Source organism: Aedes aegypti, chromosome 3 (genome assembly GCF_002204515.2).
Source record: "Aedes aegypti strain LVP_AGWG chromosome 3, AaegL5.0 Primary Assembly, whole genome shotgun sequence".
NCBI lineage: Eukaryota > Metazoa > Arthropoda > Insecta > Diptera > Culicidae > Aedes > Aedes aegypti.
This window is the reverse complement of record NC_035109.1, coordinates 55,078,239-55,102,963: the sequence shown is the minus strand read 5'-3', so window position 1 is coordinate 55,102,963 and position 24,725 is coordinate 55,078,239. Positions and strand designations below refer to the sequence as shown.

The 24,725-nt window shown below is 35.7% G+C and overlaps 1 protein-coding gene across 1 annotated transcript in view; it reads right to left on the bottom strand.

The window, feature by feature from the left end:
• The window catches only part of LOC5579909, a 419,518-nt gene that overhangs the window by 7,646 nt on the left and 387,147 nt on the right, over window positions 1-24,725 (bottom strand). Inside the window, exon 5 of the mRNA XM_021849664.1 lies at window positions 3,068-3,297. Within this exon, the coding sequence (XP_021705356.1) occupies window positions 3,068-3,297 (230 nt within the window). The remainder of the gene's footprint in view (window positions 1-3,067; window positions 3,298-24,725) is intronic.

Sequence of the window (24,725 nt, the reverse complement as noted above, 5' to 3'; positions counted from 1 at the left end):
TTCCCTACGTAATATTTTATAATGATGTTATAACCGTGCTTATTCCACTTCATCAGGCTGTAAAAGTGTGAGAAACGTCAAACGCAATAAAACATATTGCATAGAAGCAGTCGGATGAATTATGGAGACTTTTATTCCACAACATTAGGTTGCTACTGTTTAAGGTGTTGAGTTACAGTTCTGTAAAAGCAGTGAAAGCAATAAAAGACAAAATATAGTCAGCTAAGATTTGTAGCTGCAAAATATTTGCGTTATAGCTGTATCAATGCTTATCGTTCTATTTTCGACAGGTTTCGTTTTTACAGCGTTCGTTGCTTCAATTCAGCCGTTATACAACAGAAAGCAAATAATGGTTTATAGCACTAAAATTGTTTGTTCGGTTTGTCCCAAACATCTGCTTCCTATCAAGATTCTATGGTAAAAATGGGTTTTTGTGTAATGTAAAATTTAAGTTTCATTTTCGAATATTTCAAGAAAAACAATAAAATATTTTTTCAGTGTATATTTTTTTTGTAGTCCAAACGGTTCACTACAACTTCTTTATACAACATTTTTCTCTAAAAGCAACAGTTTCAAATAAATTGCATGCAAATAGCATGATGAATAATAGCATACAATGCGGGTGTATAAATTTTCTACCGAACTAACCTGTGATCTTATGCGACTTAACTTATGATAACAAATGTTGATTTGACAGGTGCTACGGATTGATTCGACTTACTTTGTACGAGTGTACGGGATGAAACAAAATGTACAAATGAACTCAGAAAAAAGCGTTTTATGCGAGGAAACTCATCAGTCTAACGATTTTATCCACCGTGATTTGCAGGTTTGATATAGTTTGTATGAATAAACGAGTTATTGCGTGAAAATTTATGTGACTTCTGCTTGTCTGGGTTATGGACAATTTTTTTAAGTTATTTTTGAATCAAATTTTTCTATGCAAAACACACATTCTACCATACCGAAAACATGTGCAAAATTTGCAAATCGAAGACGGTTGGGTATTGTGACTGACCGATTTGAAATGGAATGCGTCATAATGGCGTAAAGGACATACGTCATAATGTTTTGATCAAGAACAGACATCTTTCGAGAGAAAGGATTATAAAGGATATGCCGAATGACGATTATGTCCGATAGCCATCATGTCACATGACCTATTTGGCCTATTTGGTTTTGGAATAAAATAAAGGAAAGTATTCGAACCAATGCCAAATCAGAGCAATGCAAACGTTTACTATCACTGAATACAGTCATAAATCTATATCGAGTGAGATATACGCTAAGTAAAAACTAACGTTTGTCATTGCTGTACATTTGTATACACCAAACTTCTTCATTTTCGTGGCATTCACGCTCCCACTGAAACCAAGCCTGCTATTTACTTCAGTTTTCTTTGAATGGATTAATAATTGATCGAATTATTGATTAAGACTTTGCATTTAGAAACACTAGATCAATCTCAGATTAGACTTGGGTGACGCCGGGCCATCCTGACATCGATCTATTTAACGTTTATTTGATAATATTTTTTTTCCAAAAATGCTTAAGCAAATATTAAGGTTTAACATTAAGAATTTATACATATATTCTTCAAATGATTTCTCGGAGAAATTATTGTTTCTCCTGGAATTTCTCCACGGATTTCAACTAGAATAATTTCGAAAGTACCTCCAGATATTCCTCCAATAATTACTCCATGGACTCATCTTGAACCCTCATGAAATTCATGTATAAAACTTAAAATTCCAAATAAACCACAAATTCCACTAGTTAACTTTCCTGATATTGATGTATGGAAACTTCTGAGAGTTTCTTCAGAAATGGTCTCACGGAATTCCACCAGATTTTTTTTTTTCAAAGCGATTTCAGAGATTCCTCCAAGAGTTCCTAGGAACATTTGATCTGTATTGAATTAACGGGTTCACGTCTTGAGGATTCCTTGAGGAATTTTATCAGAAAACTCTAAATGAGCTCCATCATGAAATGGTTCAAACATTCCTCCATGAATTTCTCCTGAATATGTCCAAAAACTGTTTCCAATGAATTCTGGATTCTAGGAATTTAGAATTCAAGAATTTTTAATTCCTCCAACAGTTCTTTTTTTAAATTACATCTATGAATTCTAATGTGCCTTTGATCAATTCTTCAAACCATTTAGCCCATGATATTTCCCGGAGTTTCTGCAGGTGTTTCTGTCCTGAGATCCAGAAATTATTCCAGCATTTTTTAATAAAATCTTCAAGCGGTCCTTTTGAAGAACAATCCAGTAATAATTCTTGGGATGTTTTAGACATTATTCTAAAAAACCTGAAATAAAATATTATCGGAATATCTCCAGTAATTCCATTATGAATTATTGCAGAAGTCTCCGAGTATTTATTCAAGAAGCATTCTATGTACTTCTTAAATTTCTTCAAAGATTCTATGTGAAAAGAAATCCTTCTTTGATAACATCAGGGATTTCTTAAGAATTTATTATTTTTTTCAGTGAGATCCCCAAGTAATTCTTAACGTATTTGTGTAGAGATTTTTCTGCGGATTTTATTATTACTAAAATTTATTCAAAGATTCCTCCAAAAACTGATCAAATTCCTAAGATCCCTCGAGATTTCTCCTAGAATCTCAGTAATCCTAACAGGTATTAGTTTAGAAACTTTTCCTTGGGAATTCTCTCAAGGATATTTCTAATTTTGAATGAAGTTTTCTAGTAATTTCTTCATGAATGAGTTTATTATTTTTACATTATATTAAAGAATTCTTGGGGGTCTTACTTAGCCGAGTGATTAGAGTCCGCGGCTACAAAGCAAAGCCATGCTGAAGGTGTCTGGATTCGATTTCCGGTCGGTCCAGGATGTTTTCGTAATGGAAATTTCCTTGACTTCCCTGGGCATAGAGTATCATCGTACCTGCCACACAATATACGAATGCGAAAATGGCAACATTGACAAAGAAAGATCTCAGTTAATAACTGTGGAAGTGCAAATTGAACACTAAGCTGAGAAGCAGGCTTTGTCCCAGTGAGGACGTAAAGCTACGAAGAAAAAGACATTAAATAACTTACCGAGTCGGTAGTGCGGCGGGCACTTGCAGATAACCAGATAGTGGGACTTGCCGGTCCGGGAGTTTTGCAGCGCCAGGATGGACCAATCCTTAGGGGCCCGACATTCGCGCAGCTCGTTGGTGTTCTCGCACGTCTTGGCCAGGGTGACGGCCTTCCGCTGGGCATTGCCGACCAGCTTGATCGTGTGGTTGTCGTCTTCGTTCAGACTGGCCGAGCACGGGTCGCGGTAACTGTTGGATTGAAAGGAATACAGAGGTTGAAGTTTAGAAGGTTTGAAGATTAACGAAGAAATTTGATTGAAGAACAGTTCTCGGATGACTTGTTTATTGCACAAATAATGAAAAAATAAAATTCATAATCAAAAATTGCTTTTCGTGTTCATTGGAGATTGTAGAGAAGCGGAGAACGTTGAAAAAGCAAAAAAAAAAAATGAAGAAGAAAAGAAAGAAGGAAAACAAAAGAAAGAAATAAAATGAAAAACAGTAGGTAGCATGAACATCAACAGGCGTATTTTGTGTTTTGAACATAAAACTGAGTTTCAGAACTCACAAAATGCCTATAGCCACAATTCAAACCGCAACGCTTTGCGTGCTTGCGAACTACGAGAAAGTCGTCAATACCAGCAGTCGTTTTTACTGTCGATTGTCGATCGTGTATCAATAAATACAAACTGTAATTCACGCCTCCGACAGTGGTGATTTATGCCATTGCAAATTGATGGCACACCATCAACCACACTTTCCCCTTCAATGCTATGTAGTGCTACAATTGGTAGCTTTCGGCTACCCACAATCATGCTGGGAAAACTGCGATGAAATCAACAACTTAACGATCAGTTCTCAAAACGATATGACTATCACGGGACCAGTCGACAAGGATCAAGTGACTAATCTGTGCGATCTCAACCATATGTTTGCTCTTGCTAACTACCATGTTACTGACTGATAGGTTAAATCAACTTTCTCTCGATAATGGCGTGGAAAACCACGCCGCATCACTATTTGCATGTGCTATATTCTTCTAGGAAGCAATTGGCAGATCAGTAGCAAATTTAGTGTGCTGTTGAAAGCCCGTAATTGGGATTGCAAGCGATCGAATTGATCCGCATCAATCTTAATTGGCAAACGCACGGGATCTAAAACCATCTCGGATGCATTCGCCGATCAGTACACCGAGAAGTAGTGATTATTGTCGTAATGGTTAAATGTGGATTAGTTGGTTCACGCAGAAGGGAAAAAATGTTAAAGGATGAGATTAGCACCTTAAACCAAAGAGATACGTGCGTATACCACCATCTGACAATCATGGTTGTTATACTCGGCACAAGCGTTATCGTCGTTATTTTATGGTTACCATCAGAGCGGCTGTTCTTTTACAGTAATTGGATCAGTAGGATTGATCGACACTGTGAATGTGATAAGCACGATCAAACCAAAGTTATCGATCATCTAAAACAACACCAATTCCATGAGTAGGATTTACTTACTATCTTTTTCCGCCACGAGAACTGATTATAACTGAATTTAATATGGTATTCTTGGTTGATTATTTGTTGAATATTTCAGAGATCTCAAATAGAGCATTGTCGAATCTGATCTCTCAGAGATTTTATGTGAACTTTCCGATCAGAGACGAACCGGTCTTGGGCCGAAAGTCTTTATAACAAGACTCTGACGAAAATGCTGATTTGAGATTCCATGAACGATTTTCGCGTAGAATTATGAAGAACGTTTATTTGGACTCTAAAAATTCAAAGCTAGGTTGGTATATAACCCAAAAAGGCCATTGATGAATATATCCCGAGACTGTAGTGGATTCCTGATAAGATCGTTTGGCAATCTTCAGAAGATCTCAACAGGAGTTCGAAGGTCTTGGTGAATTTCATTTGTAGGTTTTTTGATAAATTCTTTTTTGAAAACACGAGTCGAATTTTAAAATTTTTTCGAATACTTACACGTATCGAAAATGAAATACTTTCAAAAAATAACAATTAATTCACGAGCATATTCCGTTTAATTATAATAATTTTTTTTAACTGTCATAACAGATGCAAAATCATTAAAATTCATCAGAATTGGCTCGTCATTACATCCTGAAATTTCATTAGCAAATATTTTAAAACATTCTTGAGAAATAGCTGAAATACAGTGCAACCTCCATGAGTCGATATCAACTCATGGAACCATACTAAAATCAACACTTCATGGTTGCTATGATAGTCTTTTTAAACAGCTTTGCATAGCATTTCTGTTCCATGACTCGATATTTCCATGAGCCAATGGTCCCTTTAGATATTGACTTATGCATAGCATAGCATAGCATAGCATAGACTGACTGTACATGTCAATGGTTGCTACTCCGTGATTGATCGGAACTGGTAAGAATTGCACTTCGATCCAAATGAATAAGGGATGGGAGTTTCCGCTTACTCTCGAAGTGCAATTTTAGCAGATCTAATATTATTGATCAATAACGGCGCCGGCCAAGTCCTTACAGTCAGTTGGGATGGGGAAGGAATGTTAGGGTGTAATGATTGTTGCTTCTAGAGACCGAGAATACCTCTGCATCTCCACAATCACCACGGGAAGGGGGTTTATTAGTGAGGGAGGAAAAGATCTGGGAGTCACCTCTGGTCGGTGATGCGATCCATGGACAAGGGGGAAATATACGACTTATATTTAAAGCTAGTTTTGTATTTTTGTCTCGAGAAGTTTTTGGAAAAAATACGTCAACATCTATAATGTCGAACAATTCAATAGACGTTTTTATTAATGACGAAAAATGAAAATTACATGTATATATTTTAAATTATATGAAACAGGAATAATGCCGACACTTGTAGTGACGAACCACACATAGTTTGTTCGAAAATTACATATGAGTATTACTATGCATTTTGTCTCGATATGGTAGAAGTTTTAGAAAATACGTCAACATTCACAATGTCGAACAATTCAAAAGATAATTTTTAATAATGTCAAAAAGAGAAAAATATATGTATATTGAAATTGTATAAGAAAAAAGCATAATGCCGACACTTATAGTGACGAACCATACAATGTTTGTTTTAATATTACGCTTTCAAGAAAAAATGTGTTATCATAAGCATGAAACGAACTCACCAGTTGGTAATCCATTCTCGACTGAACACAAAACTGACACTGACAGCAAAACTTCTTGGCGTCCCGAAAATAAACCGTCTTGCTTGGGCCTTCCCAAATACCTACCCAGCAAGACGCTCCAAAACAGGGGGAAAAAATTCTCCGGCGACGAAAACACGCGCGAATCCGTCAGCAAAATCAGTATCATCGTACCTGCCACACGATATACGAATGCGAAAATGGAAACTTTGGCAAAGAAAGCTCTCAGTTGATAACTGTGGAAGTACTCATAAGAACACTAAGCTGAGAAGCAGGCTCTGTTCCAATGAGGACGTTAATGCCAAGATGAAGAAGAAGAAGGATTGAAAAAGCAACTCCTTATTTACACTAAGATGAGCTATCTGTATAAAAAAGCCATATCCATGGATTGTGTTTTTTCCTTTTTTTCTTGTAGATTTATCAGCTCCGCTGACTGAGGTTTTAAATAACAGTTTATTTTGAATACAATCCTTTCACTTTTTCAGCCATAAAAACGACGGGCTGCATTTGACGTTTCGTGACAGCGAGATCTGGGTTGCATATGACGTTGATATTTTTCCTCTTCGCGAGTCTCTTTCAGGTAAAAACTGGTGGGGTAAGATGAAATGCAAAATGATTTCTAGAGATTTGAGTAACTTTCTTCCCTAAAAGTGTGTTTCATTTGTTGAATTGATGTTCCTGTATCTAAAATTCTCATCTTCACTAAATTTCACTATGATATCTTGTCATTGAGCGGTTTCGCAAACCCGATTATTTTTGTATTTTTGAATCGCCTGAAAATTTGCATACAGATTCTTTATGACCAAAAATGCTATTATGCACTTTCAGACCGCCATTTTGAACCTCGCCTTATTTTTGAGAAGAGCGTATCGGAAAATGCATGGCAAATCTTTAAAAAACTGTAACTCGAAAACGGTTTGTCCGATCGATTTGAGATCTTCTACAAAGTTGTAGGTATAAGGCAATCCACGAGACAGCTGCAATCAGCTGGTTTTTTGTTTATCATGAGGTTTTGACGTTTCGCGATCGGAGTGACCGTTCGATTACAAAGGAAAATGTAAAGCTCCGACAACACTCTCATGCTTTGTTTACCCTGCCGTTTCGGTTACATGTACACTTTTAGCTGTCAGTCCTATCGCGGAAAGTCCTCATGGATAGCCTTATTGCTTAGGACTATATGGAGAAAAATATGCACTGTAAAAAAAGTTACAGATTATTTTTTATTTCAAAAACAAAATTTTAAAATCGATTTTCTCCAGAAACGCAGTTTCGATTTTTTTTTACTTTTGGATATGTTTTAGGGGACAACTTATGTGATTTATTGCACAATGTTTCAAAATGGAAGAATTATGGACAAAAAAGTTATGATTTTTTAAAAAATTACAGATTTTGAATAAAAATCGAAATAGAGGAAAACAATAATTGTTATGTGATTATTTGAAAGTACAGAAAAATTGCAATCGGAAAGTACTTAAGTAAATTTTTTCTAGGTTGCATCAATTTCGAGATATACTCATATTTATATAAAATTTTCAAATAAAAAAAAAAATAGGCCCTTTTCAAGCATATTTCGTGTTTCTCCATTCCAGAAAAAAAATATTTTGATTGAGCGAATCGTAAATCAAGGGTGGTACTGGCGGCTCTTTATTGCTACCCCAACGTGTCGCTGGTTCTAAAATGTAAACAACCATACAAAATAACGACCAAACATTGGTGAAGGCGTAATCAATTTTCTCGCAAACATCTATTTTTGGAATTTAGCAGAATTTTCTGATTAAATGGCCAACAGCGCACTGCAGTAGCACGTAGCAAATAACTGCTTGCAAACAATGTCTTTCAAGCGCATTGATTACATGTAATTTTGCGAAGAATGATTTTTACTTCTCCGCGTTAAGCCTTAAAACTGGTTCTGGACTCAGGTTGGCGGCTTTTAATTTTACTCCCAGTTGACAGCCGCCCTCCACCCTTGTCGTAAATAGCTAAATCGTTTATCGTTTGATCAAAACATTCATGCTTAAGTATTGAAAAAAAGTGCACGGTAAAAAATATAAACGATATTTTCAAATGAAAATTTGAAGCTAATAGTTCTTAAAAACCGCAACATTGATGGTTTTAATTTTTGGATATATTTTGCGGTTGTTGTAGGTATTGTTTAGGACTATTTGGAAAAAAATATGCTCGGTAAAAAATAATGACAGATTTTTTAATAAAAAAAAATTTAAATCGATTTTCTATGAAAATGCATCTGTGATTTTTATTATTTTTGGACATGTTTTAGGGGACAACTTATCTGATTTATTGCACAATGTTTCATAATGGAAGATTTATGGAAAAAAAAGTTATAATTTTATAATATACTTATTACCAATTTTGATAAAAATCGAAATAAAGGAAAACAATACATTTTTATGTGTTTATTTGATAGTACAGAAAATGCATTGGAAGAGTACTTAAGTAAATTTTTTCTAGGTTGCATCAATTCCGAGATATAGGGTAATTCGCTAATTGTTGAACGGTACCCAAATGTTGAACGATCTGTAAAAACCATGTTAAAACAGGAAATTTAACCATTTTCAAACAGTTTCAATAAATTATACATATTATTTTGAAAGTTATCTGTACTATTGGACACAATAAATTTAATTAGCACATTAATTTATTAAACAAAATATTGATTGAAATTTTTTATCGGTAGGTGAAACAAAAATTGCAATTCTCTTAGAAAAAAACTTAAGCTGGGGCTGCTATGAAATAAGCTGTGTAGTAAAACATACTACGTTTATTGAGTTAAGCACCTATTCACGATATCAGTAAAAGTCTACTTTAGTTATTTTCTAAACATCCGTACAATTTACTCGTACCTATTAATTACATAAAAACATTTTCAATTTCACTTTCGTTTCACGTACAGTTGTGTTCAGAATAATAGTAGTGAAAGCCGATTTTCATACAAAATGCTCAACTTTGGCATGCTGTAACTTTGTTTTCATATAAGCAATTGGCATGAAATTTTGGCAGTGAACTACAAATATGGTCAAATTCATTATCACAAAATTTGAAAATTTTCACACTACCGGCTTAAAAGTTAAGCACCAGGTGAAATCACTCAAAATAATAGTAGTTTTTCTTTTGTAAATTTTTGTTCAGTAACAATTTAGTAAAAAATTGTATTGTCTATACAATTAAAGCTTGGGTGGAAATGGTTGAAACGATGTGTAAGGAAAAATTCTAAAACTCAAAATACAGCAGATATTTAAATTATTAAAACTACTATTATTTTGAGCGATTTCACCTGGTGCTTAACTTTTTAGCCGGTAGTGTGAAAATTTTCAAATTTTGTGATAATGAAATTGAGCATATTTGTAGTTCACTGCCAAAATTTCATGCCGATTGCTTATATGGAAACAAAGTTACAGCATGCCAAAGTTGAGCATTTTGTATGAAAATCGGCTTTCACTACTATTATTTTGAACACAACTGTACATTTTCCATTTGTTGAACATTAGCATAACATGACCGTCTTGGTTTCATCAACAGTATTGCCAGATTTTTAATTTTCGTAGCAAACACCTATATTCAAATGGAATGTTGCATTACACAATATAGTATTGTTTATTGCTTTAAAAATCTGTTGAATAATTATTATAAAAAATCCTATAATGGTGTCTGTTTCAATGATGAAAAACGCAATTCAGTAAAGTACAATTAATTGCATCCCTGGCTATATCCTGAATCTTTTTCGAATTTCACTATCTTCACTATGGCATCAATGCCATCACCGTTTGTTTGTTTACATCATGATTGAAATTACGCATCGGCTGCCGATTTATCCGGAGTATAACCTCAATCTTGCGATTGATGCTGTAATGTCGAAGGTAATGTACATTAGGAGAAGCCGCTAAAGTCTATGGAGTGCCGAAGGGGACGATTCACTTCCGTCTCAGCACAGAGTAGTCAGGGAAAGTGCTTCGCGGACCTTACCCTGTCCTCACAACCGACGAGAAGCGCGAACTTACAAGTTGAATGAATGCGGGAGTAAAGCGGTCAACATTTGGCGACAATCGTTCAACATTAGGATAAGATGGGTTATGTATGCGTTCAACAATTGGGTATAGAATTATCTTTCTAAATATATATTTTTTTATTTCAAAATGGACATTAAAGTGCCAAAAAATGTAACAGGAATAATGTTAAACAATCGCCTACAGTATTGAATGCTTTTTTTAGCAACCTTTCTATCAGAATTTCCATTAAAATCAAATAGCATAAAAACGTCTATCTTAACCGTTCAACATTTGGCGATTTACCCTACTCATACCTAAACATTTTCAAATAAAAAAGAAAAATAGGCCCTTTTCAAACATATTTCGTGTTTCTCCATTCCGAAAAATTTTATTTTGATTTCAACAACACAAACCAAGTCAAGTCAAGTACACAACACTGAAGACGGCTTTACAGTTGAGGTTGAAATACGCGTATCTGTCGAAGAATACAATAGTAGAATTAAAAGGAACAGTACTACTCATCTTTTTGTATATTTACAGGCATTCTACTAAACAGGCTCCACAAGGGTTTTCATCACTTTTGCCTGTGTTAGTAGGTATGATGAACAAACACGTTTTTCCCGTACTCATACATTTGGACATGGTAAATGAATGAAGGAAAAACGATGCTTTTTTTAAACGTACTTCATGGGTACAAAAGTAATGCGCTATGTTGTCAAGTTTTATCACTGTAGCAATCATCATTAAAAAAAATGCGGTACAAAAACTTCGTGGTGTGAAGTACCTATGTAGTATATAAGATAAGTCTGAAACCGTGAGAGCATTAGTGTTGTATCAACAGTGATTGTTCAGTGATTGTAGGTGACGTTTATTTGCCTGTGAAATTGACGTGCTATGAAAGAAGATATAGCATTAAGGAGGCGTTTTACAGAGGTATTTATTTTTTTTTTGTCTTTATTCACGAGATTTTTAGCCCTGGGCTAGTTCATCTCGGGACCAACGGCTTTACTTCCCTTCCGAAGGAAGTCGTCACTATAACTTCTATGTCATAAGTGACTATCTCGGGGATGGGATTCGATCCCAGGTCCTCGGCGTGAGAAGCGTGTGTTCTAACCACTACACCAGGTCCATCCCCTTAGGTATTTATTTTTGTTGTGCGTGAAGCTGTACAAATATCATTTTTTCGCAATGAGTTATATCAGTTCAAGATGTATTAAAGTATTCAAACAAAGTTGTTCTAAACATTGTCGAAATCTTACGGAAGATAATATTCAGAAATTGGTTTTGTTGGGATTTGCTGAACAGAATAAATTGAATAGTAAGCTTAAAATTTGTTATTCTTGTCGTTTAAAACTGTCTAATTGTACTCAACTATCTAGTAGCGATGACTCATCGAGCAAAGGTACACCATTGTGATATATAATTACATTTTTAATGCCACGTTTAAATATACCGTGTATATCTCAAAAGTGATGCATCTCAGCTAAATTTTACTTGAGTTTTTTTCGATAGAAATTTTTTATATTTAAAAATATATAGTTATTTTTCTGTATTAAAAAAAAAAAAACGCACCAAAAATATCGTTTTATTTATTTTTTTGAATAATTTATTTTTTATCCACAAATTTTCCGTTTTGAGGCATTGTGCAAGAAATTACAAACAATATGCTGCAAGACACATCCAAAAATTAAAAAAACATCAATTTTGCGGTTTTTAAGAACAATGAACTTCAAATTTTCATTTGAAAATTTCGATTATATTTATTTACCGTGGATGCTTTTTTAAATACTTTAGTATATAGGTTTTGATCAAACAATAAACAATTCAGCTAAGATTCACTCAATAATAAAATATTTCTGGAATGGATAAACACGAAATATGTTTGAAAAGGGCCTATTTTACTTTTTTTTATTTGAAAATCTATACCGGGTACCCCCGTTGGTTTGACCACTTTTAATCTGAACACTTTTTAATCTGTACCCCGCTAATTTGCACATCGTTCAGATTAAAAATGGTTCAAACGTCATTTACCTCATGGAACGGAGTAAAGTAGAATGGAACGCTGTGAAACGGAACGCAAAATCAAAACAAAACAGTGAAAGAGGTTACCAGAAACACGGTTCTAGGGTGACTAGATGATCAAATTAAAAATGAACCCCGATGGTTTGCATGAGGTATCGTTCAAATTAGCGGGGGTACACGGTATAAATAAAAATGGAATGGTGTTTGTATGTCACGAAATGGCTTACGAACGGGTCAACGGATTTGAATGATTCTACCTCCGTCGTGTTCGTCAAAGGTTCCGACGTGTTTGTGTGTATTAAAATCCCAGGATATCCATTAGGAAATTTGGAAAAACGTGCATGAACGGAACTGTCATTTCGTATGGGACGATCAATATCGTTTTTCAACAGCCTGATGGCTAAACGAAGTTTTCCGGGACCACTAGTTTTATATAAATATGAATATATCTCGAAATTCATGCAACCAAGAAAAAATTTACTTAAGTACTTTTCGATTGCAATTTTTCTGTAATTTCAAATAATCACATAAAATATTATTGTTTTCCTCTATTTCGATTTTCTTTCAAAATCTGTAATTTTTTAAAAAATTATAACTTTTTTGTCCATAATTCTTCCATTTTGAAAAATTGTGCAATAAATCACATAAGTTGTCCCCTAAAACATAACCAAAAAAAAAAAAAAAAAATCGAAACTGCGTTTCTGGGGAAAATCGATTTTAAAATTTTGTTTTTGGAATAAAAAATAATCTGTAACTTTTTTTACCGTGCATATTTTTCCCCATATAGTCCTAAGCAATACCTACAACTTTGTAGAATGTCTCAAATCGATCGGACAAACTGTTTTCGAGTTACAGTTTTTTAAAGATTTGCTATGCATTTTACGATACGCCATTCTCAAAAATAAGGCGAGGTTCAAAATGGCGGTCTGAAGGTGCATAATGGCATTTTTGGTCATAAAGAATCTGTATGCAAATTTTCAGGCGATTCAAAAAATACAAAAATTAAATTAAAAAAAAAATCGTCATGTTCGGTGGAACTACTCTTGAGTCTCCGAGGAAGGGCCCAAATGGACCGAAACGTTGGACAAAATAAAATAAATAGTTTTTTAATTTTGTCAGACTGAAAAGACATTTTTTCTTTTCGATATACTGCACTTTCGACGTTTTGTCCCTTCGATGTTTTGGAATTCCACATTTTGTCTTTCGACATTTTGTCCATTCGACGTTTTGTCCCTTCGACGTTATGTCCTTTTGACGTTTTAGCATTCGACGTTTTGGCATTCGACGTATTGTCACCCAAACGTTGTGTTCTATACTCCAAACAGCTTCAAATTCCGGACACTTTATCTGCTTCTCAGCTTAGTATTCTTATTCCACAGTTATTTCTTCGTCAATTGACCATTTTTGCATTTGTATCTAGTGTGGCAAGTACGAAGAAACGTTATGGCCTGGAAAGTCGAGAAAATTTTCATTACGAAAATATCCTTGACCGGCGGGATTCTAACTCACGACCCTCAGCTGAAATTTTTAAAAATTTCCCGTCTAATAGCTTCCAACCTTCTATGCTTGAAGTTTCTCAAACTGTGATAAAGATTCCTTTGCTTATGAGGATGATCTAAATCTAAAACATTCTAATGACGATTTACAAAAATGACTGAGAAAAACGAAAAGTCAACGGTATGGAGTACTGAAAGAGAAACACTTCGAAAAATTCTGATGGAATGCAAATTTGTTTGATGTATTTGACCAAATTGTTGAAATTTCAGTGAAAATCTTTCATGAATTGTCAACATTCATTTTGCTGAATGTTCAGGTCAAAAAGTTAAGCAAAGTGTTGTATATAACTGGCAAAAAAACATAACTTGTTCAATTCTTAAAAGAGTTTAAATTTTGGTAATCTTCAGTACACAAAGCTACAAATTTGAACTTCGCTATTGAAATTATCATTTATTCCGTGATTCAAATCGCGATAATTTCACCCATTGTTTTTATTTATTCCTATTCCAAGAATCAGTCTGGTGGTAAAATATTATCTTATATATTATTTTGCTTTTCGAGGGCTGTGTCGAATACGAATCGAAATGTCCATAATATGAAGCAAAAGTGAGATTTCGTCCTGAATAAGAATCAGGGGAAAAGTACTAATTTGTATTTATTTTAGATCATAGTTTCCCAAACTCTGAGTCGCGACCCTCTGGAGCATTGTGGGAAATTCCACCCTCGAAAAAATTATTTTGAATTTATTTTACATGCCTCTTGATTTTCGGTAATGTGCTTGAAATTGTCCATTACACATTTACTTATTTAGTTTATCAGTTTTTCCTTGTGAGCTGACTTTGTTAGACTTTTGAGTTCTATATACTTCTTCATATTTTATCTGAATTGGTATTTTGAATACATTAGAGGTAATTCAAGGTTTTTATATCTGAATGATAATTGCCAGATAATGTTACCGATAAAATTTAGTTTTAAATATTCAATTTGCTTACAAACACGTAATTCTTTTTTTTGACATCAACGCTGTTGCTAATTTTAGTTATTATAATAAATGTTGTCCACACCCTAGCCTAGGGTTAAACATCTCTTTATTAACGATAATGAAATACGCATACGATTTGCGCCCGAGGTCAAAGATAAAACCATTTCTAAGATACTTTAATATTCAATGAGTTTTGTGTGAAATCTAGGATTTTTAAATACAAAGTTTGTTTGCTTTACTAATACGGCGTCGACTGATCATCCGAATGGGAACGAATATGTAAACCCACATGAAGCGTAAAGCAAAAAAAAAAGTCGAGCCAAATCATTGTATTGAAGTCAATTTGTGTTTACATTGTTGTTGATCGCTGTAATCACCATTCAACATCAAAGGTAATTCCCTTTCATCATCTGTCGAAGTTCCGATCCGTTAATTGAAAGCATTCAGGATGACATTAACGACTGAGCCGCCATCTATCATAATTATCACCGTCGCCCAAATGCCAACCACCTCAAAACACTAACTAACGAAACCGTTCGAAACGAAACAGGGCGACGAGTGATAAATGAGGCGTTACCCGTCCTCCTAGGCGAACACCAGACGATTAACGTCTGCCACTAGGAAACGGCTCATTAATCGACTTAATTATAACGTTTAAATTTTACGAGCATGTTTCGTGGAGCTTTGGTCCGATGGTTGGCGCCCTGCCGGACATGTTCCGTTCCGTTTGTTGATCGTGATCGTGTAGAAGCCGTACACAACCGCCTGTCTGTAACTCTGTCGGCGTAGACTTCAACACACGCCATCGATCGTCATTTTTTCGTGGATTGAACCTTGTCTCGGTAGATGTTGCTAGGCTATTAGACGGACGAGACAGACGGCCTACTGCGTGTGATCGGTTGAAATTGGACCTCGGTAGCGAAGCAGTGGCAGACTTTGCTGCAGAGACAGCCGAAGACAATCGCCATAAACGTAAACAATGAAGCGTGAGAAAAAAAAACTACAGCACGCCATCGGTTTGTTTTTGTTTGTTGATTGGTGTTATTTTTCTCAATGGTTATCACCTTACGGTCGACGAAAGGAAAAACGATCGTGAACGTGCATGGGATTGTTCGTTTTTCACACTTTCACAGCTGATTTGCACACCTGATAGAGGGCAGCACCAGCACGCAACCTCCTGCTCTCCCTGTCGGAAGCCGCCGCAGTTGACGTGTAATCGCTAGGGTCTTGTACCGAAGTCGTGTTGCTTTTCTCTGTAGGTAAACTTGTCTGCCCTTGTCTTGTCGAACGAAATGGGGAGCAAAATGTAGCAATTTTACGCGTGTATAAAAGTCGTGATCGGCCGATTTGATTCGACTGGTTCACTAGCAGTCATCGGCATTCGTAGCGTATTTTAGTGGGGAAATCTACACAAACTTGAACTATTTAGAAGAGGAAGTCTATATCTTAGACTAACGATTCCTTAATTACCCTTTCTCTAGGGCAGTTAATTAACGGGACTACTAGATCTCTGTGGAATATATCATCCCCGGACTCATTACCAATAGACGACGATCATCCATCACCGAGTTCTTAAGCACGAAGAAGAATGTAATGAAGTCTGTGAAAGGGAAACGTCAGATGATGGAGCGGCATCGACGGAATAACATGATCTGACGCAAAAGTCGCCTCAGGGTCTTAAGCTAACACGCGTGTCAGAGGTATTACAACTTTACAAACAACGAAGGCTAATCACCATCAAGGGCATGTAAAACTACAAACAATCGTTACCCTTTTTCGACCTCGCCTGACCACCCAATCGTCAAACTCACCATATTCTTCGCCTTTCAACGTCGGCAGAGTTGCAGATGATATGCTAATGAGCTTGAGCATATATTTACACAAACAATATAATGCACGCCGCAGGAACGGTGATTGCAGCATCCACCTCCTCCGGAGCAACATGAACATCGTGGAGGAACGACAACGGCAAGTCACGAGCTGTCAGAGCGCCACCGGTAGAACCCATTGAAATTGGACACACGGCTAGTAGTAACAATAATAAGAACAAACTTTCCACAACAGAACAGTTCAGCGCAGCATGCCTTGAGGGCATCGTCGCCGCATCATATTATTGGCAGGAAAATACAGAAGCTAAGAATCGAACGCAGTAGGCGCTACCGCGCTTTAGCTTGGTCAGCCACTTTGCAACATTACCATTGGAATTCGAACGAGTAGAAAGAATTTGCTGCTTACATAAGCATTGGTCACGTATTTATAATTCTAATGATGCACAAGAACAGGTTGAAAGAACGGTATTTGCGTTTTGTTCAGTGGGTTGGAAAATAGAGAGTGGACTGAAAAAATTTTTTTTATTGAAATATATTTGCTTAGCTGTTTATATCAGCAATAGATTGTTTCACATAGTAATCTTTTGATAAAATGATTGTACAGACGATATTTAGATCTAAGGATATTTCCAGGTAATCTAAAACGGATGCCTACCAGAAAATTCTCATAAGATACATTATGGGCGTCCAAAAATTCCTCCGGAGATTCCTTCAAGGATTTCCATAGAAATTGCTGCAGAGATTCGCCCATAACTCACATCAAGGATTCCAAGAGGAATCTCTGAGAGAATCCCCGGGAAAATTCTTGCCGGATTATCTAGAGGAATATCCGGGGAAAATAAAGAGAGGAGTTCTTGATGAAAACCCTCAAACAATTTTTAGAGGAACACATGTGGAAATTATTCAGGAGAAATCTCTAGAGAAATCCCTGTGTATTTTTCTAGAGGAATCCATGTAAAGTTTTTCCTAATGTAATGTAGATATTTTCCTTATGTAAACCTAGAAAAATCAATTCGAGAACAAACATTTGACCACAATTATAGTTTTAGGGCCGGTTCAAATAAAGCTAAAGAAAAACCTCCAGAGATCACTTCTGGAAAACCTATAGAAATTCCTTCTAAAATTCCTCAAGGCTTTCTCCAGTAAGAGTGATTTCTCTAGTGATTCCTTCAAGAATTTTTCCAAGAATTTCTCTATGAATTCCTCTAGGAAGGACTGTCGATCACAACAATTTATTTTAAATTATTTCCGAGGGATCAACTTTAATCCTGCAAAGAATTTCCCAGAGATTCCTCCAGGGGTTTGTTAAGCAATTCCTTCAGGAATTCTCCCGGAACTCCTCCTTATCGCAAAACTTCTACAGGACTAATTCCAGAATTATTTTCAAGGTTACAAGTAAAACAAAACTCCCAGATATCCCTCCAGGAATTTCTTTAAATAATTATTAGGAAAACCTCGGTATGGATTCCTTCAGGGAAGCCTCTACATGAATTCCTCCAGTAAAATATCCTTATAGATTCTTTCAGAGATTTCTCCACAAATTCCTCCAGGGATCCCTCCAAGGATTCAGGGGGTTTCTCCTCAAAAATCTCAACGTGGATTTTTTAAGGAATGATTTCCGGAAATTCCTCCAAGGACTACTCTAGAAGTTTGTCCAGGGATTCTTTCAGAGTTGTCGCCAGGTGACTCTTCAGAGATTCCATCAGAAATTTACGCAGGCAATCCTTAAGAGATTCTTTCAGATATTTTTTCCAGAATCTCCTCCAGAAACATCTCTAAAGGATTCCTTTAGAGATTTGTCCAGCAATTTCTTCAAAAAATTGTCCACAAATTATCCCAGGACCTCATGTTCCTCTAAAAATCGTTCCAGTTTTCCCGGGTATCCCTACAGAACTTACAAGATTCTTCCATCGATTCTCCAGGGGTTCCTCTATGGATTACTCATCCCCTTATGGCATGCATTCCCAAACTTTTCGGGTGCACGACCCGCCTTACGATTGGGCATATTCCTTGCCCACCAGTGAAAAAAATGTAAACTTTTGTACTAGAATTTTCGAGGCCATTCGTTATTAACTCCTCTACCGGCAGCTTCATTTTTTACCGCTTAAACAATAAGGTACCGCGGGGCAAGTGGGAACTAAAAAAAACGATAGTTCAAACGAATCTTTCAATAAAATTTTCAAATGTAAATATTTTTCAAATCCAACAGCATAATTACATTTTGGCAACATATTTGCTGGTGTGTGAATGAAACTGATGGAATAATTTCGAAATTGTGAAATCCTTGGAAGGAAGTTTTAGAATGAGCCATTTGACGCAGTTACCTTGCTAAACGGGGCAAGTGGGACACATCCAGTTTCGTACGTCAATCCACATCAGTAAGTCAACCTTTACAATAATAGGATTGATAAATCATAGATTTTTAATTTCGAGTACATTTTTGATGTACATAAGGGATCAACCATAAAATACGTAACGCTTTATGAAGAAAACGTTTATATTATAGTATGTTACCTCCCATTTAATATTATCTGAAAATTTCTCAATAAAAGCGTAAAGAGGAATTAAACCTGTTCAAAATATATCATTTATAAGTTGTTAATTAAAAGTAAGAACATAAACAATCAATAATTGACGAAATTATCAATATGTTTTGTTATTATTTATGTGCATAGTAGAAAACCGTTTAGTCGGGTGGAATTGTTTTCTGTCACTACTAAATTTGGCAGAAATAACAAATAAAGTTTAAATAAAATAGAAAAGTAATCGTTCTCATGATGCATTTCAAATTTCATCTCTGTGTTTGTTCAATGTTGAAGTCGTATTTCAAAAATAAAAACCAAATAAAAATATATAGTAGAATTACACATTTCTTCTTCTTCTTATGCAATTAAGTGATTTGAGATTGATCTTTTTTGATAAAAATAATTTATTTTAATGTTTTAGTGCTACTCTTTAGGAAAATGTATAAAACGTCTACGAAAAGTTTTTAATCTGGTTTTTGTTTTGATAGGTCCCACTTACCCCCGGGTACAAAGAAATTTTGGGGTAAGTTAGATCATCGAAAATTACATATGAAATGAAAACATAATACCGGTTTATCGTTAGCAGCTTGTAATAATACTAAAAGTTGTTACTTACTGATGAAAATTCGATTTATAAAACTTTTTTTTTTGCGGGTTAATGCAAGACGTGAAACGTGTCAAAATGTATAATGCAAGTTGAAAATGGAGCTGAATTGACAACTGTTATATGAACCACATGGTAATAAAAATTACAATATGTTTTGCACCTAGTACATTCCTTGTCATTGTATCTTCAACTTCCTAGAAGAATACCTCCATGAAAAACTTTTCCTAAGTGAGCTATGACGAAACGCCCCACTTACCCCAGATTCTCACTTGCCCCGGGGTACCTTATTCAAATTGCGATAACTTTTTTGTTTCTCGATATTTTTGCTCATTTTTTTTTCACGAGCTCTCAAAAAACTCTTCTGGTTGTAGAATATGTGTTGATAATAGAAATATAAGTAATAGAACGCTAATGGCGTTGTTGTCACAAAACTGATTTTAATTATTATTACCTTAAATTATGATTTTTCATTGTTTGTTCAATACCATGTCGTTGTTTTGGTTTTTAAAAGTAATCTGACACTTTGAGGCCCGGTACTCAAGCTGTCAGTTCGTGGCAAACTAGATGTTGGTAACACGAATAGCAGCGACATTAGCATTCTTAGGTTAATGCTTCTACTGTGTTGATATTGACAATTAGTCATATGGATCCGCAGATATTCCAAAATTCCTTAAGAGACCGACGCATAGCCAAAACCCACGTAAATATCTCAGGCTACAGAATTCTTATCGTATTCGGATGTTCACTCCTCGGAATGACACATTATTGCGAGTATGTTGTGAGAAAATGAAGCAATTTGGTGCAGCCGTCTTTGAGTAATGTGCATTTATGTTTCTGGTACCACACTGGACAAATAAAGATCTTGAAAACTCTAAATAACCTCATATCGTAATTTTCCGATTCCTCCCAGAATACTAAACCGATTGGTATGATTTTTTTCAGAGTAGCTCCTTATCACTTGGCATTGTATAGTGCACATTTTATTTTATTTTATAATTTGACCTTAAACAAAATGGCCGCCAAAGACATTTTATATGGAGAATTTCGGTCCCTCAAGGAACATCGGAATATCTTCAAAACTTGATCACCAATGATCAATATCGACACTGAAACTAGAAGAGTGTTTGTGGTCTTGTGAAAAAATTGTACAAAAATATCGAGGAACAAAAAAGTTATCGTGATTTGAATATATTTTTAGCGGTAAAAATGAAGCTGCCGGTAGAGGGTTTAACGTCCAAATATCTTATGACAAATTCCATCCAGAAAGAGTCGAAAAAATAAAAATCGCGCTCGATAATCTTCGATTTGGATTGAATTTTGCACATGGTTTTGGTATGGTAGAATAAGCGTTTTCCGTAGAAAAATCGATCAATTCGACTGAAGAACTACTTTTGAAAATGGCCTATCATTTTTTGCATGCAACTTATTTGAAAAATCCCAACTCCGAATCATTTCAAGATTCTTCATTATGGTTTGAAATCATTTCAATATAGGTTACTGGGACAGGTCGGGTAAAAATAACCACAACTGCCTTCTTCGTCAACATTTACCAACTAATTGGTATAAATCTCACTCCAAATCAATACTTTTTGAAAACTTCGGCTATGGATGTCATGTGGAAATTGGACAATTTGACCAGCTTTGGTTTCGAGTAGTTATTTTTCTTCTAAACTGGAAAATATGGGTGTCATGCTTCCAAAACGTTTTCAAAAATCAACTCAGACTTGCTATACCGAATAATTGAAGTACGAAAAATAATTGAAAATAATTGTGATTGGAGTCTTCCCATTTTGTAAAAATCCTTACCGTGAAAACACTTTGTTTCATATAGGTGGCCGATATTAGTAGAATAATTCCGTATGGCCATGTGTCTTTTGTTATCTTTTGATCTCTTTTGGAGTTAAACATGAAAATTTGCCAGATTGTACGAAAAATAGAATTGACCTATCTGAAACCGGTTCCACGGAGTTCCGGTCAAAAAACAAATGATGTGTGAGCATCCGTAGTCGGAACTTTAAAAACAAGTTCAATTAGAGTTAGATTTATACTAATTGTTTAGGTAAATACCGTTTTAATTCATATTACGGACACTTAACCCCAGCAACACACACATGTTATAATTGTGTATTATCAACTGATATATGACCAAAATTAGTCATATATTAGTTGATAATACACAATTATAACATGTGTGTTGCTCGGGAAGCCCTCTTCGAGGTGTGAACCATCTAAAAGCATATAGTTAAACTAATCTGTATGATATCTCAGCGTTATTATGCTATTAGGACACTTACCTCTCGAATGGTAGGTGAGATTTGAATTCTCCAACTCCAATAAAATTAAATAAATAGAAATGTGTGTCCTGTTCATTGATTTTTATTCCGGGCACCACCTCACTTTTGCTTCTTATTCCGGACGCTTTGATTAGAACTCCGGAATGCTCGTGAAAAGCAAAGTTAGAAAAGTTAAATCGTTAAATAAACACTACCAATCATTAGAAAAACGTCAAAACTAGTCGAACATTGTAAATTTTCATGGATTGCTATGTAAAAAGCTTAATAAAACGACTCGTCAAATTATGAGCTTTTGAACGGCAAATTTTGAAGCATTTCAATTGAAATCTTTCCCGTTCAAAGTTGAGTGTCCGGAGTTTGAAGCTGTCCGGAATTTGAATCAGAACGATATTGACAATACAGGAAGTTGGGGTCAGTTTTGCTCGATCTGACTTAGTGTAAGATGAATTTATGGATATTTACAAAAAATCCTAGACATCCATATGATTTCATTGGGGCTGAAATGAAAGGAACCCGTCCAAAATTTTCAAAATGGTAGAATTTTTAAAATGTTATTCATGTATGTGCTGGACGGAGACGGGTTAAATGAGCATTTCACATCAATACTAGCAGCTAGATACCACACAAAAAGATATATGCCAGTAGTGATAGATATACATCAGGACGGTTAAAAATGGTAAAATGTTTAAAAATCCAGTCTTCCATATGTTTTTTTAACATATAAATATTGTTCTGTGAATTTTTCAGCTTTTTAGGTGGTGATTTAAAGGTGGCCCAAAGACAATGTAGGTTCATGTGGAAATTGCAATGGAGATATCTTGAAAAAAATATTCCAAACATGTTAGTACTGTAATGTCAGTAAAAACTTTTCATCTCTTAGTGAAAACTCATGCCCCAAACCGATATGAAGCTCAATAATAGCAAATAAACTCATGAATATCTCTTCTTGTCTCTTCAGCAAATTCCTTTATTGTGGTTTGAAGTACTAACGTGTTTGGAACATTTTTCAAAATTTCATCATAGTAATTTTCATATAATCCTACATTGTATTTGGGCTATCTTTAAATTCTCATGAAAATTTCACAGAACATTATTTTTATGATAGGGATGGTAAGGAAGACATGCGAGATTGGATTTTCAAAATTTTTTGAATGTTTAACCGCCCTAATATACATCTATTGTGAGGCTCTGTACGTCGACTTTTTTGAAAAATAGTTGATTTTGGTATCCGGAGACAATAAACGGAGTGAAGAAATAAGAAATGTCAACAGCCTGTGAGATCCTATCCACGAAGTTGGGAACACAACGGTACGAGATGTGATTAGTACTGGTCACCGACGAAGGTGAAACGATTGGTTCGATGAAGAGTGCCAGAGAGAGACAGACGTGAAGAATGAGATCAGAAACCGTATGCTTGTGACCGGTACCCGACAGAACAGAGAGCGGTAGCTGAAGAAAAGCGAATCCACCAAGAAGAAAGGGTGGTAGATGAAGCTCAAGATAGCATGAATCGGAACGATATGCGGAGATTTTGTGCAACGGTCAATGGCGCGCGGAACAATATCGTACCAGTGCCCGCCATGTGTGAAAATGGAAATGTAACGAGAAAGAGGGTGATGACGGTCGAGTTGTGGACCCACCGAACATAGGAGAGCGTAAAAAGGCTGTTAGCGAGCAGAAGAGCTGGGGACTGCTGAGAAGAACGAGATCCCGGTCGAGCTTCTCAAGCACTTTCGAAGGTATGGGAGGAAGAAAAAATGCCCACTGGCTAGTTGGATGGCATCATACGCCCAATCTACGCGCATCCTGTTTAACAGACTGAGAAGTTTTTCGTCGGCGAATACCAAGTTGGTTTTCAATAATTCACTAAACACGGTTGCACATGCTTCGATAGGCATAACAATTGGACTTTTTGCATGTTTCAAGTGAATTAACAGTTGCTAAAACATGATCGAAATCGGCGATGGTCGATATTTTTATAAATGTCCACTTGTCAGTATGGATGAAGTCTTGACCGGAAAACCGAACCACAAAGTGGAAATTTCTTCCAGATTGGGGTCATTAGCATAAAGCATAAGCATAAGCATTGATGATCGTAAAATTCGTAGTTGCTACTCCGTGATTGACCAGAATAATCGAAGTTGCTCAAGAAACCCAGAGATGTAATTTGGGAGTAGATTTTCATTTGCAATGTACACTTTCGAGAATTCCATACATTAAAAAATCAATAACGGCGCCGGCCACGTCCTTATGGTCATCGGGGAAGGGAGGGAATGTTGGCATGACAACCATTTGGGTTTATTCTACAAGTGGCGTGAGGTGACAATTGTCGGTGTCGTATAGCGAGGTGACAATTCTCGACTCGAGTGAAGTCACTTGCCGTGCAAATCAAATGAAGAGTCAATTGCAAGGGATTGCTACGAGCATCTTTTTCTGTTGCCTCTTATAAAACGATAGCGGAGCTCACCAATACGAATGTGTACATCAACAAAGTAGCTGGTGCGAATGTGGGGAAATGAACCACGGCACACAAATTTAACGCATTACTTGCGTTTCATTCTTAAGAAATTGATTCACACTTCCTTTTTTATCTATTACCTACCTATGGTTTGATTATCCGAGGAAATATTTGCTTTTCTAGCTTATTAGTTATTACCATCAAATAGCTTTGGCAGATTTCGTTGCGCTCCATGCGTTTTGTACTGTTTTCCCTCGTAGGAAAAGGTAAACATGCGAAAAATATACGTGTGTGAGTGGA